At 27.3% G+C, this 16,562-nt stretch overlaps 2 protein-coding genes across 5 annotated transcripts; both read right to left on the reverse strand.

The window, feature by feature from the left end:
• Positions 1-518: 518 nt before the first annotated feature.
• Positions 519-9,511, reverse strand: LOC139823440 (cytochrome P450 4C1-like). Of its 2 annotated transcripts, none has more exons than XM_071796000.1 (14): positions 8,413-9,511; positions 8,156-8,332; positions 7,694-7,856; positions 7,218-7,327; positions 6,924-7,014; positions 5,869-6,054; positions 5,575-5,668; positions 5,004-5,106; positions 4,704-4,809; positions 4,428-4,534; positions 4,291-4,359; positions 3,818-3,986; positions 3,308-3,487; positions 519-3,244 (listed from the first exon to the last, which is right to left on the reverse strand). In XM_071796000.1, exons 3-14 carry the CDS (start codon positions 7,845-7,847, stop codon positions 3,081-3,083), a joined length of 1,533 nt encoding a protein of 510 aa, XP_071652101.1. In that variant the 5' UTR covers positions 7,848-7,856; positions 8,156-8,332; positions 8,413-9,511; the 3' UTR covers positions 519-3,080. The 2 variants fall into 2 exon arrangements, with proteins under 2 accessions (XP_071652101.1, XP_071652100.1); XM_071795999.1 differs by having other exon boundaries at positions 7,694-7,981.
• A 64-nt stretch (positions 9,512-9,575) lies between these two features.
• On the reverse strand, positions 9,576-16,479 carry LOC139823439 (cytochrome P450 4C1-like). 3 transcript variants are annotated; one of them, XM_071795996.1, is made up of 14 exons: positions 15,877-16,479; positions 15,245-15,416; positions 14,496-14,767; positions 13,913-14,022; positions 13,537-13,630; positions 13,009-13,194; positions 12,635-12,728; positions 11,986-12,088; positions 11,702-11,807; positions 11,484-11,590; positions 11,135-11,203; positions 10,698-10,866; positions 10,068-10,247; positions 9,576-9,997 (listed from the first exon to the last, which is right to left on the reverse strand). In XM_071795996.1, exons 3-14 carry the CDS (start codon positions 14,647-14,649, stop codon positions 9,837-9,839), a joined length of 1,533 nt encoding a protein of 510 aa, XP_071652097.1. In that variant the 5' UTR covers positions 14,650-14,767; positions 15,245-15,416; positions 15,877-16,479; the 3' UTR covers positions 9,576-9,836. The 3 variants fall into 3 exon arrangements, with proteins under 3 accessions (XP_071652097.1, XP_071652096.1, XP_071652098.1); XM_071795995.1 differs by lacking the exon at positions 15,245-15,416; XM_071795997.1 differs by lacking the exons at positions 15,245-15,416; positions 15,877-16,479 and adding an exon at positions 14,832-14,903.
• Positions 16,480-16,562: the final 83 nt, after the last annotated feature.

Genomic DNA, 16,562 nt, shown 5'->3' on the forward strand with positions numbered 1-16,562 from the left:
TTTTTGTTACACTTGTGATTGAGATAAGCATCATTAACTCTTTTACTATCAAAAGTTTTTATTGGTCTCCGTAACCAACGAAACCAATATACGTATATCAGTCACTATTCTTCTTTTTGTCTCTTTTGTGGAAGTTTAATAAATCATATCTATATATATTAAATTTGTAAATCGAATTAAATGCAAAATCTATAAATCAAATTAAACATAAAATATTTTAAATATTTTTGCTAAACAAGTAAATACAACTTTCAATTAAACATTTTACTGATACGCACACATATAAATATCATTTTTAGCACAAAAGCAAACAATTTTTAGTCTTAACAAAATATTTATGTGTATATATATTAATTCTAACAAAATTATATACATGTAGTATTAGGTACAGTGTGTGTATGTATATATAAATAACATTTGATATATAATAAATGTAAGATATAATATATTTTTGTATATACGATTTATATATTTAATTATATAGTATTATCTTTTTGTTAATATGCACACAAGTTTTTTTTAACTTCTGCTATTAAAACAAAAATTGAGTCTTTCTATTTTAATGTCATATAAGTTAAGTGCAATGTACATACAATGTGCAAAATGCGTTAATAAAAGTTGATTGTGTAAAAAAAACATTGATTTTAAGTCCTCTTCATAAATTTGTGTGGTTTCTTGTTATTATAATCAGGGACATCAACAATCATAAATAAATTATATGTCTTATAAGCATATACTTGGATGTACTATTTGTCAATAAAAATCCACTGAGCCTCCAGGAAAGCACCAGACTCTTTTTCGTACTATCTTTCGTACGCTTTCTTATACTCGTCGAATGCTCCTCGTCAGACACTTTCGTTCGAGCGTGAAACACGCCGCATCTGTAATTTCCGTGCAGGAACTCCGCAATTCCACCAGGCCGTATCTTTCGCCGATTCGCACGTCTTTCTCTTAGTCTCCCATGTCCGTCGTCTTCTCTTCGTCTTCTCTTCTCTTCACTTTGCGTCGTCCGTACATTCGAAAAACTCGCCTGCGAATATGTTCTCTTATTCCGCTTATCGTAAAAACGGATCGTTCGGATCGGAAAAAGAGTATATTATACACTGAGACATGAAAAACAGTAACAGTTAGTTTTAGTCTTTCTTACAGTAATTCCATTATACGTACTACTAGAATAAACATTCTCCCAGTAACCAGTGCGGATTTCACAGTAACTATTACGGATTCTATTATACCGTACAGATCGACTGTAAAGGCTTATTTCCTAATCCAGTATTGGATTAGTATTGTATTGTTTCATAACCATTACGATAAAGACCAGTAATAATTCCGGTGAAATATTTTAACAAAAAAGAATTTTTATTTATTTTCAAGTAGTTCTTATTTTTTTCTAATATTTTTATAGTTTAATCTGTATTCATGTTTTCGTGTATATTCTATTTTATTAATTATAATTACGCATTGTGTTACAATTTTTGAAAATGTATTAACTGCGTGTGATGCAAAACACGCAAGACGGATTCGAACCTAAAATTCCAGAATGGCAGCCTAATACGATAACGCTGAGCTAACAATCTATTCTGCAATGACTATTCTGAATTTCGTATCTCTTTGAGCTCGCATGATAGAACGAATACTGAAAGACAATAATAGTGATAGTCATGGCAGAATCGCACATGATTGAATAATGAAACATCAGTAATTATTTATTCTTTCAGACAATATCGCTTACAACCTTAGTCTTTAGATATTACTGTGTTTTTCAGCAGACATTGCTCTTTTTTAGTAAAGCCCCTTACATAATGCTAAGCGATAACGATAACGATAACCGATAGCGATATATAGTAAATAGTACTCGATAAATTAAGTTTCCCTTAGCTGCGGCGTACATACCGGAGTTACCCTAAGCGTGTTAAGATTAAAAGTTGAGAATGAACGAAAATTCAGAGACTACTACTGTTTTTCGATTCTCAGTGTAATGGACGACAGCAGCGAGCTGTCTCGAGATCGTGCGCGTGAAATACGCAGGTACGTCACGCACGTCCCGTCGTCTGTAAATCAGTCGCGAGTGCTGGGGTTCTCGCGAAATATTTAACGACGATTCCTATCCTCGTTCCGCAGTTGCGCCAACCCTTCAGCCTGCCTGCTAAATTTATTGCATAATTTCAAAACGGTTCGGCATTTCCGTGCAGACCTGTGACTCGTCGCGGATTGCGCGGCTTTCGCAAACGCAAACGATAAATTAAAAGTGGCGACATAATGTTCTCAAATTGCTGCTTATTTGATCTATAATTCCGAATGAATGACTATCATGAGATAATTATAGGCGAAAATACATCGCGCGCTGAAATTTTCCCGCGAGTATATAACACAAACGATTAGGGAAATGAATAAAAGAAAACGCATTCAATATTAGAATTGCATTAGTAATCGCATTGCCGCAATGAACAAGTTTAAACGGCGATTATAATATTATGCAATATAAATAACGAAGAAAATAATTTAATATCATAACTTTTTGCTGAATTTTATAACACGTTATTAATTATTGCAAAAATCAAAAAGCCAACAAAGATATATGTTATCCGATACAATTGTTGAACGTCTGATTATGCGATTAAATTTTTATTTTTGACTAGAGGAGCATAAAGAAATTATTATGTATTACAGACAGTTGATCATAAATATAACTTTTTATAAAATATTTTTTTATAAAACAATAAATACTTATGCTATATATTGTTCAAGCTTTTGATTGAATATAAAATACTTCCACGACATTTCGCTGACATGGAAGAGCAATAACGGAAGACAATTGATAAAGCTATGACACAGCTATATCTTTGTTGCATCATGTTATAATCAATTAATTATATCATTAGAAAAAATTATAACATGTATTATATAACATATGTATAGTAAGCACAATATTTTTTCTATTTTTCTATTTACCTTTTACGGCTTTTATGATTATATATAATATACGTACAATATTTTCTCTCTATATATTTAATATATTTATACGATGTTTGAATTTACAACATTTATTTAATCTTGGTATTTTCTTCAAATGCTTATATTCATTTGTAAATGGGGACAAATTTTACACGAACTGGATGAGCTGAGCGAAGTACTATATCAGCATGTATCCGAAGATCTTTTAAACAATCAATGGACTCCAAATAGAAATCATGTATCAAAGGAGCTACCATCGCCTTCATTTCCAGTAGAGCATATCGTTGACCTATAAATTGATGTGTATCACATTATATTCATATAAAAGAATTTAAAAAATATAATATCTTACCAATACAGTTACGTGGTCCAGCACTAAATGGTATGTACGAGTAAGGATGACGATTTTTTATCTTTTCAGGCAAAAATCTATCTGGATCAAATACCTCCGGATTTGGCCAAAAATTAGGATCTCTATGGACTCCGTGAATATTAAGATGTAAAATAGTTCCAGCAGGTACTAAATATGATTCTAAAGAACATGAAATATATAAGATGCAATATATAAATAATAATAGCAAGTTTGAAATTAAATTAAAATTTAATTAAAATATAATTAAATTTTTAAAATTAAATGTCTATTTAACATGACATGGAATATGTCATATAGTTGCGTAGAAAACGTAATAATGTAATAATTATATTAAATCTAGAAAATAATATTATTTTTGAAAACATTATATGTTGTATTATTAACGTCATTTATAAGCATGAAGAAATTTTCTGAAATAAAGATATTATGTATATATTTAGCTTTTGATACTTAAAAATGCATATAACAAGAGATTAGTTAAATACGTACGTAATTTTACATCTTCCGCAGCGACACGTGATATGAAAAATACACTGGGATATAAACGTAGCGCTTCCTTTATACATCTGTCTAAGTATGGCAGATTTTGTAATGATTTTATAGTAAATTTGTCTCCACTTTCTTGAATAACAGTATCAACTTCGCTTCTGACACGATCCTGTATTAAGAATGTAATTAAAAAGATGTTTCTTATTAGTCTGATGTTTTTACATGTACATTAATAAATTCCGAAATTCAAGAATGTTCGTTTTAGAGATACGTCAATTTATTTAAAATATATGTACGTAAAATATGTATAGTATTTGTCGTATGTAAAAAAGCAAATTGTTCACTGCGCGCGCGCACACACACACTTATATAAAAAAAAATTCATAATTTTACAGCTTTAACAAATAACTTCTTAAATTACTGGAATTAATTAATTTTTCTCCTAAGGGTTACGCTCCTTTAATAATAAATACCTGAATATCCTTATGCTCAGCTAATAGTGCTAACAGAAAGCTTAGACCCATCGCTGTAGTATCATGACCCTATCACAAAATATATATCAATATACCAAATAATGCATAAAAAACCAAGAGAAATTACAAACGCATACCTCAAACATAAAAGTATCAACTTCTTCCCTGATATCTAAATCAGTCAGAAGCCCTTTTTGAGATGCAACTATTAGGAGGTCCAACATTGCGAGCCGCTTTTTTCTTACTAAATCGAAGTGTATAAGCATGTTATTATCAAAATGTTATACCACAATTCTTGTTTTATTATATATTATTCATTATATTTATAATTATATGATATTACTTTTAAATTGTAAAGAGTAATATATATTTGAATATATATTTAAGATACAGATGTTGATTACATTACTTACTTCCAATTGTGTCTGCATCATCTGTCTCTATCGATGTGTCATTATCGAAGCTTTTCAAATATCGACCATTGGTGTGTTCATGATACAGTTTTCTTTCTGCAATAATCTATGCGTATACAAAATTAATACCTTTTTAATTTACAAGAATGCAAATACATTATCAACATATTGCCGATACTTATGAATTATATTATAATGTTTTTATGCAAAAGTTATGAAATCTTTATTCTAATTTTTCAAAATAAGTAATGTTTAGATACAAATTATTAATATTAAATAATATTGTTTTTAATACCGTACTTGATCAGTAAATCCGTGTAATATCTTCAGAGTTTTTGCTTGCTCTCTGCCTTTTGGCGTTAATGAATATATCCAATTGTTTTGCAACCATTGCCTTAGTAATCTAAATTATTGAAATCATTAATAATTATAATTATTAAATGATAGATAGTCTGAGAAAATTATAGCATTATTTTGTATAAAAACTTTTTTTAACTTTTCTATAAATTCGTATAATTAGCAATATTTAAGGGATTATCCCACTTTGACGGCCCAAAAACTAGGCTATTTTTAACAATTTTTTTCACAGTAAATACCATATAATGAAATGAATCTTTTTGAGATTTATTAGGGCACTCTTAAATAACACCAAAAAATTTTTGTCATTTATCGTTTTTACAGTGTCAAAATAGCGTGTCAAAAAAAATGCAAGTCCGCTGCGTTGATCAGTTTTTTAATTCAGGCTTACCTGAAACAAAAAATCAAAAAGATTCTTAATCTGTATGAGTGTCGCTATGTCCCGAACTAAAATCAGGTCAAAATGTTTAAGTGTGCACATATATTACACTTATTTATAGTATTTGTAAATTACCTATAAATAAGAAGTTCGCCCATCCGATGAACTGCATTTCGATACTTTAGCTGAAACGTACCGAGACCGTGTAGAGAAGTGCCCATGGCAGTTTCTGTAAATGCATTTGTTAAAAAGTGTATCACGATAATATTTTTATATACATATACATATTCCAAAAACATTATGACTGTAAAAATTATATATTATTGATTATTAGTGTATCGTAATATTAATATTCTGAATAAAAGAATTCTTTTATATTATTCGCTATTTGGAATATAATTCTATATAGTTATGGACAAAATACAATACCGCATATTGCATTTAGCGTATGTTCACTAACAAATGGTACTAAATCTTTTACAACTGTGCCTCCTGCATTTTTCAAAGACCTTGTCATGTATTCGCCTTCCTCAATCAAAATCTCTACAAACTGCTGCAGTATATTAAAATGAAATGTGGGGGTTAATATCTTTCGCCGCATATGCCACTTGGAACCTAAAATCAATATAACCATATAGGATGACGCTTTTAAACAAACGTTATTGCAAGATCATTCAAGCTTCCTGATTTAATCTTTCATCTGCTTTTTAATTATTATTAATTATTTCAAATTTATTTCTTCATTGCGTATTCAGGCAAACCTTATTGCTTCTCGATAAAATCTACTAATGAGCAAAGTTTTTCACAATGCTTTTAATATTTTTCTCATAATACTGACATCCATAAAGAGTTACAGTCATTTGTCTAAATCTAATTATTATTGATATTAGTATTCGTTATAATAAAAAAAAAAAAAAATGATTAAAAGTATTTTATATAATAAACTATGGATATATATATATTCCAATATTGTCGAGACTATGTACGGTAACATAAATATTTATCAAAATAACTGTATATGTATTTGAATTTATATTATTTTTCAATACTTGTGGCTTTATAAGGGAAATAAAATTACAAATTTATCATTCCCCATGCTTAATATCTACATTTAATGACATAATTTTGTTTTATTATTAATATAATGAAAATTTGGTAGTTAAAACTTAATAATAAAGAAACTATACTCATATATATATACGTATATATATGTAGGTCCAGAAGTATGTTCCGGGACTTTTATTTTTTACATCGGTATATTCCAGGACATTTGGCAGTTTCCAGGACTGTCCTGGAAAAAATTCATGTCCTACGGCACGTTTCGGGACAATTTTTTGAATCTGATTACATATATATGCGTTATATTCCAGGACTGTACATTTCAAAAAACGTAAACAGTCCCGGAACATACCTCTAGACCTACATATATATATATATATATATATATATATATATATATATATATATATATTTAATTACATTACCTCCACTGGTGAGAAGACCAGTGCCGAACCAAGGAAGTAACATGTCATAAATCACACTCTTATCGATGTGCTTTGTACTACTTAATATTGTCTAAAAGAAATTATAAAATATTTCTTAATTAGATCGTAACATTATATCAATAATCAATTATTGCCAATAATTAACTGCATTGTTTCTAAAATTATCTTAAATGTTCCATTTTTTACGGATCTTTTACAAATATTTTTGAAAAAAATAAACAAGAAATATCTAAATTGCGAAAGCAGAAGTAAATTTCTTTTATATTTTATTACCTCTAAATCATCTGGATGACGGATGGATACAATGGGAGTAAAAAAACACCAAATTTTAAGAATGGGGTAATACTTGTCAGGTATGGTAATCAGAAGCTTCCATTGTTCTTCTAAAATATATATGTAATTAATGTAATTAATGTAATAAATAAATTACATGAATGTATAAAATTATTGTAAATATTGATAAAAATTATGTTATAAATTATTATATATAATAATAAATTTTAATAAAATTATATTAATTAAATTCTACCATTTCTTATATAAGTTCAATAATATATAATTAATCAAATAAATGTTATTGTGTAAAGAAACAAAGGTTATTAAAAATAATCAACATGCAATAAAATTGATAGTTACATATTTTAAAGTGGAAAATTTTTAAATATCACTTTTGTTTACACACACTTTACTTTTACTTAATACAAAATTAAAAATTAATTTACACAAATGTATAAGAAATTTTAACTTGCCTCGAGAACATATATAATCTAATACATTTCCAGAAATCGGGTAACCTACTGGTCCTGGTATAAGATTGATAAGTTTCCCATTTCTTCCATGATGTACGTAATAATTGTATACCAATACAATAAGGATAAGTAGTAACAATATAGCAATAATCATTGTTTATTGCTGTAACTAACCAGTTTAATCAGTTCAGTTTCTATCAATTTTCTGTTCTTTTGATTATTGGCTTTCACGAATCACCGCATATGTAATATTTGCTTCAGGACAAAACACATTGCCGTCTTAATAACCTAAATGTGTTTGATAAATAAAAAGTACATTAAAATACGTTTATTGTACTTTAATACCAAAAATTTTAATAAATAAGAATTTCTATTATTAACATGACCTTATTCTATCGCTGCATACAGAACTTATTGACAAATATTTATTTATTATATAATAAACAAGGTTCAAAGTCTCACCTTCATGGAACTTGACAACATCCAAATTCACAATTTCGATATTCGTAACGAGTGCATGCACGATCAAACAATGAATTTTCTACTAAATTGGATTTTACACCAAGGGCAAGAAGTTCATGGTGAAACCAACAAAGAGAACCTATTAGTTTAGCAGAAACCCCGCTATCGCATATTACACTGAGAAAACCATTAGTTAAATCAACTAAATCTGAAATATTTGCAATATAATTATAAATTTTAAAGAAGTATATGCTTACCACGATAAATGTCCGTAAACTGAGTATTGTTATTTTGAAACTCGTATTTATACTGTTATCCAGATTTCAGTTCGAGAATATAATCTTTAAGAATATAAAGTGTCAAGATAATAAATGTTTTCAATATACTTCAAAAACAAGTAATTATGCAACATTATTTAAAAAGATTAGAATATTAATAGTATAATTTAGTAGAAAAATTTAACCAACTATTTCACAAATATATAATGTCAAATATTTGTATTAATAACAAGATTTAACATTAGTAAAGATTTCCATGAACATAAAACAAATGGTGCACGCATAATACATTCGCATGATTGTGCGATAGGATTAAAAAAAGAGATTAATTGTTTATTTTTGAAAGAGAGAAAAAAGAGAAACATATATATATATATATATGTATAATATTAATTTTATGTATATATAGATTCCTTCTTTCAAAGAGTTTTCTTTTATGATATAATATTAAGAGATACGATAGAATTTCTCTCGCGTGCATGCACGAGCGATATACTATCAGCAATATCGTTTTGTATTGTTTTAATCTAAGATCAATTAATGCGAGTTTAATTTGACCTTTGATTTAAACTTATTGTTAGATCTATAATCTACAAATAAAGATATGGATACAAATGATAAAAACGTGAGAAAATAAAAAACAAGTGACATGCTTATAACGTTCATATGATATAACGTTCATATGATATAACGATGATATGTTTTTATGTCATAATGTAGCTTTCTGCATGTCATTTCAATCGTGTTTTGCGACTATTAAATTAATAGAACAGAAAATTAATACATGTGCAAAGCAACGCGAAATTTTCTTTTATCTGACATCTAACAACAAAATATTAATGCATATTAACCATAGACGTATATTAATAGATTGAATTGCCATTGGAAAGCTGTATGGAAGATCTAAAGGACAGAGATGTGCTTGCTAAGACGCTTTCCTTTTAATTGTGTAGTTGAAAAGAAAAAAAGGTGAAGAAACAAAGAAAACATCCCAGTAAGCACATATATCTCTGTCCTTTAGATCTTCCGTACAGCTCTATAATGGCAATGTTCAGTCTATTATATACCTCTTTGATATTAAATAAAAAGTGAAATTAACGTCAAGATATTTTTAATATTATAAAAATATAAAATTCTTTGGAAACTGTTATATATTAAATCTTTATTTTTAAAATAAAACTTCTTAATAATAGATAATCAATATATTTGTATCATTACAAATTAAATAATGCTGCAGCATTTTTCAACAAAAGTGTAAATACAGTATATACGTAACATTACATAATAATTTCTTAAAAAATTTTTATTTAAAAATTTCTTTATTGATAGGTCTTTTATTGATAAGACAGAGGTGATTGCTTCCTTCTTGCCAAACAAAATTACGTATTAACTTCAGATTGCAATTATTCGATTGGAACAAATCGTACACGAATTGGATGTGTAACACGGCTCACTATATCCATCATGAACCGAAGATCCTTCAAATAATCGACAGGTTCCAGATAAAAGTTATATATCAACGACGCTATTATGGCTTTCAGTTCCAACATGGCAAATCGTTGTCCTATTATTCGTAAATACATTAATTAAAATTTGTTTATATGACAAGAAATTTGTAGATATCTGATTATTACCTATACAATTTCGTGGTCCTGCGCTAAACGGTAAATAAGAATAAGGATGACGATTTTGTATTCTTTCAGGCAAAAATCTATCTGGGTCAAATACATCTGGATTTGGCCAGAAATTGGGATCTCGATGAATGTCGTAGATATGAATCTGTATTACTGCTCCAGAAGGTACCAGATATGACTCTGAAAATATGTAACAAGTTATAATTTTTGAAGAATAAAGATTTGAGGAGTACAAAACATATTTAAAGATAAAAATATAAAAATATATAAATTGTGTTTTCATACTAAAATGAGTTAATTATCTTGCTAATTAAAATAAATTCATTGTATACTTAAGGAATAAACACTAATATAAAAATACTTAAAATTGAAAACTTTTGTTTTATCAATATATTGTTTAAAAATTGTGTCAAAATTAAAAAATTGTGTAGCAAAGCCACAGAAAAAGAGAAAGAGAGAAAGAAGACTCAATAAATTTTGGAAAAAATAATTTAGTATAATTATATTTAAAATAATTTATTATAACTTAATAGTATTAGACAATCAGAGTTTATATGCTAATATATTACAACTCTTCTCTCCCATTCTATGATCAAAAAATGCATATATAATAGTTTATTAATTACTCACGCATTTTTATATCTTCCGATAAGACTCGCGATATTAAAGGAACGCTGGGATATAATCTTAACGACTCTTTTAGACATCTTTCTAGGTATTGCAAATTGTTTAATGCTGTTATGGTAAGCTTTCCTTTGTTTTCATGCATTACTGTTCTAACTTCACTTCTAACACGCTCCTAAATCATTAAATAAATTGTAAAAAAATTCTTAAATCAAAACCTAATAAAGTATTGATATCTGTTGTATATAAGTACATGCAGTATGTATATATTTTTATTTTATTTAGCTATCATTAAAGGCAAGAAGAAAAATTTACATATATTTTTATAATAAATTAATATTCCTAATAATTTGTTTAAAACTTATTTACAGGAAAAATAAAAAATATTAAATAGTTTAATTAATTGCATGTAATAATTTAATAATTTATGAAAAAAGAGATACCTGGACATCCTTGTGCTCAGCTAACACTAATATAGCGTATGTCAAACCCATTGCTACGGTATCATGTCCCTGTATTGTATAATAGAAGATATTTTTTTTCTATATTATATACAGGTATGCGTTTCATGTTTTAAAATACAATCACGAGAAAATGGATATTTTAAAGAAACCAACAGTTATATTTATTGTTTATAATGCACAAATATCAAAATCTTTTTAAAGTATAACTTTAAAAAATTACTTAAAAGTATATAATATTGTATTAATAATCTTTTGTATCTTAATTCATAGTTCGGATATTGATAATCCTGATTTTTAAAGAATATTAATGAAAAATGCAAACACTTACTTCGAACATGAAGGTATCGACTTCTTCTCTAATGTCAGAATCATTTATCTCGTTATTGCGAGCTGCTGCTATCAGAAGATCCAACATAGCAAGTCGTTTCTTCTTAACTTAAATAAATAGATAAAACGGATTAGGAATTAATTTAGTTTATATATTAAGAGTATTAATTTGAGAACATAGAATATCATAGATATTGAATATTTTATATCTATACATACTTCCTATTATTTCCTCATCGTCTGTTTCTATCATGTCTGTGTCTTGTAAAAACTTTAAGTATCGCCCGCTAGTATTTTCATGATATTGTCTTCTTTCTGCAATAATCTACGGGGCATATATATTTACTATTTATATTATACTGCTATTACATATGTTACTAACATTAAATTTGTCATATGAGTTATATTATATTTATCATAATTTTACTTTACAGTAAAAAGATAATTTCACAATTCTAAATAACAAGATTTTTACTTACAATTTTAAATAACATTTTACTTACTTTTTCGGTAAATTTATGCAATATTTTTAAATTTTTAGCATGCTTTCTACCCATTGGCGTCAGCGCAAATATCACATCAGGATGATACCACGGTCTCATTATCCTGAATATAATTATAGAAAATATATATTGAAGCAATTCTTGTATTATTTGTTTGATGAACCTAAATTTATGTTTATAGACTTTTAGATCTATACATTTCTTTTTAATATTACAATTTTATTTTTTCTTCCTAATACTCAATTAGAATACAATAATGTAATGTGCTATGTATGTCATGTTTGCTGATCTCAATCCATTATTTTATGAAATTTTTAAAAAGATTATTATATTGCATATTTTTTATGTTAAAGTATTGATCAAAATTTCAATTGTATGTGTCTCTCTCTCTGTAGTAGTTTTTATATTTTTAAATAAATTTTTAAACTGCATAAACAAACATAATTATCAACTTCTAACAAACTTTGTCAAATTACGAAAATAACCGATTTTCACAACTCAAATAGTTATTCATAGCAGAAATTAAATATAATGTACAGGAAGAAAATCATACTGCATCACAAACGATGAAGCGACATAACAATGAAAAAAGCACGTATCGACATTTTTTTTAAAGTAGAATAATGTGAATAATGTATAATGTATTTACCTATAAGTCAAAATATTACCCATCTCGTGGATTGCTTGATGATACCGTTGTTGAAATTCATCCATATTTTGCAAAAAAGTTCCCATTGCAGTTTCTGTAAGCATATTTGTTAAACTTGCATAAATGCTTACAAGCTTAATGTATCGTATTAATTTAATCTTAAAAATTTGAAAATTACAATACAAAGCATCCTTTTACAAGCTTTAAAATCTTCTTTTTTTTATATAAAAATTTTTGCAAAGATTGAGTATGATTAATAGAAATTATATTAATATTATATAATTATTATGTAATTGTTATTCTGTAACCAATACTCAATCAATTAAATGTTTATGTTGGAACAAATTTTCCTATCTCGTGGATATAGCATTTACCGCATATTGCATTCAATGTATGTTGACTAATAAAGTTCGCCAAATCATTGATATTTGAACTGTTGCTATCTTTCAAAAATTTCGTCATGCGATTTCCTTCTTCTACGAAGACATCCACAAATTGTTTTAATATAGTAAAATGAAATGCAGGCGTTAATATCTTTCGCCTTTTTCGCCATTTGGATCCTGTAACATAAATTTTATATTTCTAAGTGTATTTTATGGTATCATATCCGCCATGTAAACTTTGTTGAAATTTTGTATAGCTTAAATTTTTTGCAGTAATATATTAATTAAGCCTGATTTATAAGTATTATTTTTTATATCACATTTTTTAATGTAGTAATAATAATTGTAGTTGTTTCTGCAAAACAATGATTGTTTAACCTTATTATAATTTTATACATTATATATAATACATATTTAGATACAGAATTATATATATTATATAAATATTAAAGAACACACAGACAAATGCTGCCTTTTATGTTCCGTATGTTAAGATTGAAAATTTTGTCAAGTTCATACCTTCGCTGGTGAGTAAACCAGTTCCCAACCAAGGATTAAGAAAACTGTACAAATAGCCCTTTCCAAGATTTTGCGTTGTACTGCTTAATATTTTCTAAAACCACATTAAAGACGAATTTAAATAACATAACTTTCATAAAATAATAAAAGGAAAAAATTGAAACTCATTGCTCCTTACAGCAAGTATTTTGCAATGTTAGTTTTTAGCAAAAAATGATAAAAGCTTCTATTTGTAAATACTGGAAAATATGTATACATATTCTGAAAACAAACTGTGAATAGCTATAAAATTTTGATCACTATTAATAAAGATTACAAATTAATAAGACAAATCGATGAAAGATTTGGTTTATCTTAATTATGATATTTTCTTTACCTCTATATCATCTGGATGATGAACGCTAATAAAAGCAATCGGACCGCACCAAAATGAAAAAATTGGATAATAATTCTTAGAGGCTGAACGTGCAAGATTCCAAAGTTTTTCTAAAGTATAAAATTTAAAAATACTTATCATGCAGTGCAATTGGTTTTTGTGTGCATTATCAATTAAATTTAATCAAAATTTAGTATTCTATTAATTGTTTTATTAGTGGAATTGATCTATTTAAATACTTTTTATGATTATTTGAGTGATAGGACTCACTGCAAAACTTTTGTAATCTCCACGTTCTAATCATAATATTTATTTTTTAAAATTTAAACACATTAAATATAATGCTAACAATAAATAAAATTAATTACTTTTATTGCAAGAAGAACAAAAATAAACTAGATTGAAAATATTTGAAAACAATTCTTGTACATATTAGTTCGAAGTATCGCGGTTGCACTGCACAATCCAATTGTCACTTACTTACTACTTATTTTTTTTAATAATAATATTGCTAATTAGCATCTCTCATAAATAAATTAAATGTTTATTATTAAAACAATAATATTAAAAAAATTTTACTTGCCCTGCGAATACACACAGAATTCTAAAGTATTGCCAATAAATGGCAGTCCTGGCTTACATGGAATTTTACTAACAAGTCGTCTAAATCTTCCATGATAAAGAATGTAATATAGTAATATAATAAAGAAACATGATAGTAGTAAGATAATAATCATTATTTCTTGAACAATTAAAACTTTAAATAACTTAAAGTTTTCTTCAAATTTCTTTTGTTCCTTTTTTCACTTGATTGAATATCCACACGAGTTACATATTATAATCAATTATAATGCACTGTAACAAAAAATAACAATTAACACTTTTATATTACCAAGAGTGATTATTTGACCAAACTGACGTTTAATATCGTAGTGTTACATTAATCCATTCGACGTTTCGACACTAGTTTTGTGTCCTTATCAAGAGTTTACTAAAACAACAAAGTCATGTTACATAAAAAATATATCGCACAAGGAACAAAGTTCCGAGTCTGAGGACGGAGTCTAACTAATTTGTAAATACCAAATACGCGATTGGGTCACCAGAAGAAAAACATACATATCTTGATAAGGACATAAGTTTTATCTCAAATTTTATTGAAATAAATAAACGGCTTACATATTTATAAAAGTCATATTATTCGTGGAATTAAAATTGATTTAAAAAAATTATTAATTCTAATTATTGTTACTGTAATTATTAAAATAAATTTAAAATTTCTCTATGACAAATATTCTAATAGCATATAGCACAAATAATAACATAATTTACCTTATTAACAGATCCTTTTCCAAGTTATTTTTACTTTGTATCATTTTTATTTAAATATCTTGTTATTTTCAAAGAAAATCTCACAAATGCTTACATCTTATATGCACTTTTAAATTATTTTCTTGAAATTAATTACAGAAGTGGTAGTTTTGATGATTGTAATTGAGAGAAACTATAATTGATATACGATTATAACCAAGAAACTCAAATGACCGTTGTTACAGTATTTCTACATCAACGTTTCTGATATATTCCGTAGGCACGAAATAAACTCTTGTGTAAATGGTAGATAACAATTACTCACGTAACATGCATATAAATCTTTGTTCGTGAATGAAATGCTTTCATATCTTAAATAAGTGCTGACTCTGATAACCTTTACTTATTTTTATTTTAATATCGAGGATCCTCATACTACTTTATTTAAATGAGTAAAATGCGCAACAAAAAAGATAAATATATTTATAAACTGACATCAAGTGCAAAAATATTTGCCTTATATTATCAATTGCGGTAAAAATGTAAGTAAATAAATAACTATAGAAAGAACCGTACTTTATTTGAGTATGTTATACTCAGGACACAATTAAATATAGTATTTATATATACATATATAACATGTATTTACTTACATCAATATTATCAGATCATGTAACACGCACATATATTGATTTCTTATTACACATAATGAATTTTCACAACATATTGTTGTGCCGCTCCGGGCACGGAGATTCGTCGATCCGCGATGAGGGGTCACAAGAAATCATAACCACAATTATTTTAGTCAAGAAATTTAATAAACGCTTTTAATTCGAATCGTACAACAAGTTTTAAATCTTCGCGCAGACTGACCGCTGTTAACTTTCTACGCGTTTCTTCTGAAGACTGCCCACTCCTCGTACGTCCTCTCTTCCGTATTAATTGGTAGGCTCGACGTATTGTCGCTGTTTCAGGGTCGAATTGTTTCAGGGTTATTCCTTGATCAGCGTTTTTCGTATTGTAACTGGTTTGCACCGATCGGATTTTGGGTATTGATCATGCAACTGCGTGTTGTGCTGACTCGTCTTATTTGTTATTTCGTTATTACTAAATTTCGCTCGCTATTTATTGTTACATCTGTTATTACTACTTGCAATCGCTTACAACATCTTAATTGAATAATCGGGTCATCACTCATCAGGTAATCAGATCGCCACAACTTGTTAATTTTGTTATCGAGAATCCTTAATTATTCACTCATTAAAATAGATGCATATGCGATATGATCACACTAAAGATTATATGTTAAAGTTTATTATTTTGGTTATAATGTAAGATT

The sequence above is a fragment of the Temnothorax longispinosus genome, chromosome 12 (assembly GCF_030848805.1).
Source record: "Temnothorax longispinosus isolate EJ_2023e chromosome 12, Tlon_JGU_v1, whole genome shotgun sequence".
In the NCBI taxonomy this organism is placed as follows: domain Eukaryota; kingdom Metazoa; phylum Arthropoda; class Insecta; order Hymenoptera; family Formicidae; genus Temnothorax; species Temnothorax longispinosus.

Excerpts from the sequence above, each read along its gene's own strand:
- LOC139823440 (XM_071796000.1), bottom strand. The coding sequence starts at position 7,847 with ATGATTATTGCTATATTGTTACTACTTATCCTTATTGTATTGGTATAC. Across the intron at positions 4,810-5,003 it reads TACACGGATTTACTGATCAA|ATTATTGCAGAAAGAAAACT; the intron begins GTACGGTATTAA and ends GTATACGCATAG. Across the intron at positions 4,360-4,427 it reads TTGATACTTTTATGTTTGAG|GGTCATGATACTACAGCGAT; the intron begins GTATGCGTTTGT and ends ATTTTGTGATAG.
- LOC139823439 (XM_071795995.1), bottom strand. The coding sequence starts at position 14,649 with ATGATTATTATCTTACTACTATCATGTTTCTTTATTATATTACTATAT. Across the intron at positions 11,591-11,701 it reads CGATGAGGAAATAATAGGAA|TTAAGAAGAAACGACTTGCT; the intron begins GTATGTATAGAT and ends TATTTATTTAAG. Across the intron at positions 10,867-11,134 it reads CTGAGCACAAGGATGTCCAG|GAGCGTGTTAGAAGTGAAGT; the intron begins GTATCTCTTTTT and ends TTAATGATTTAG.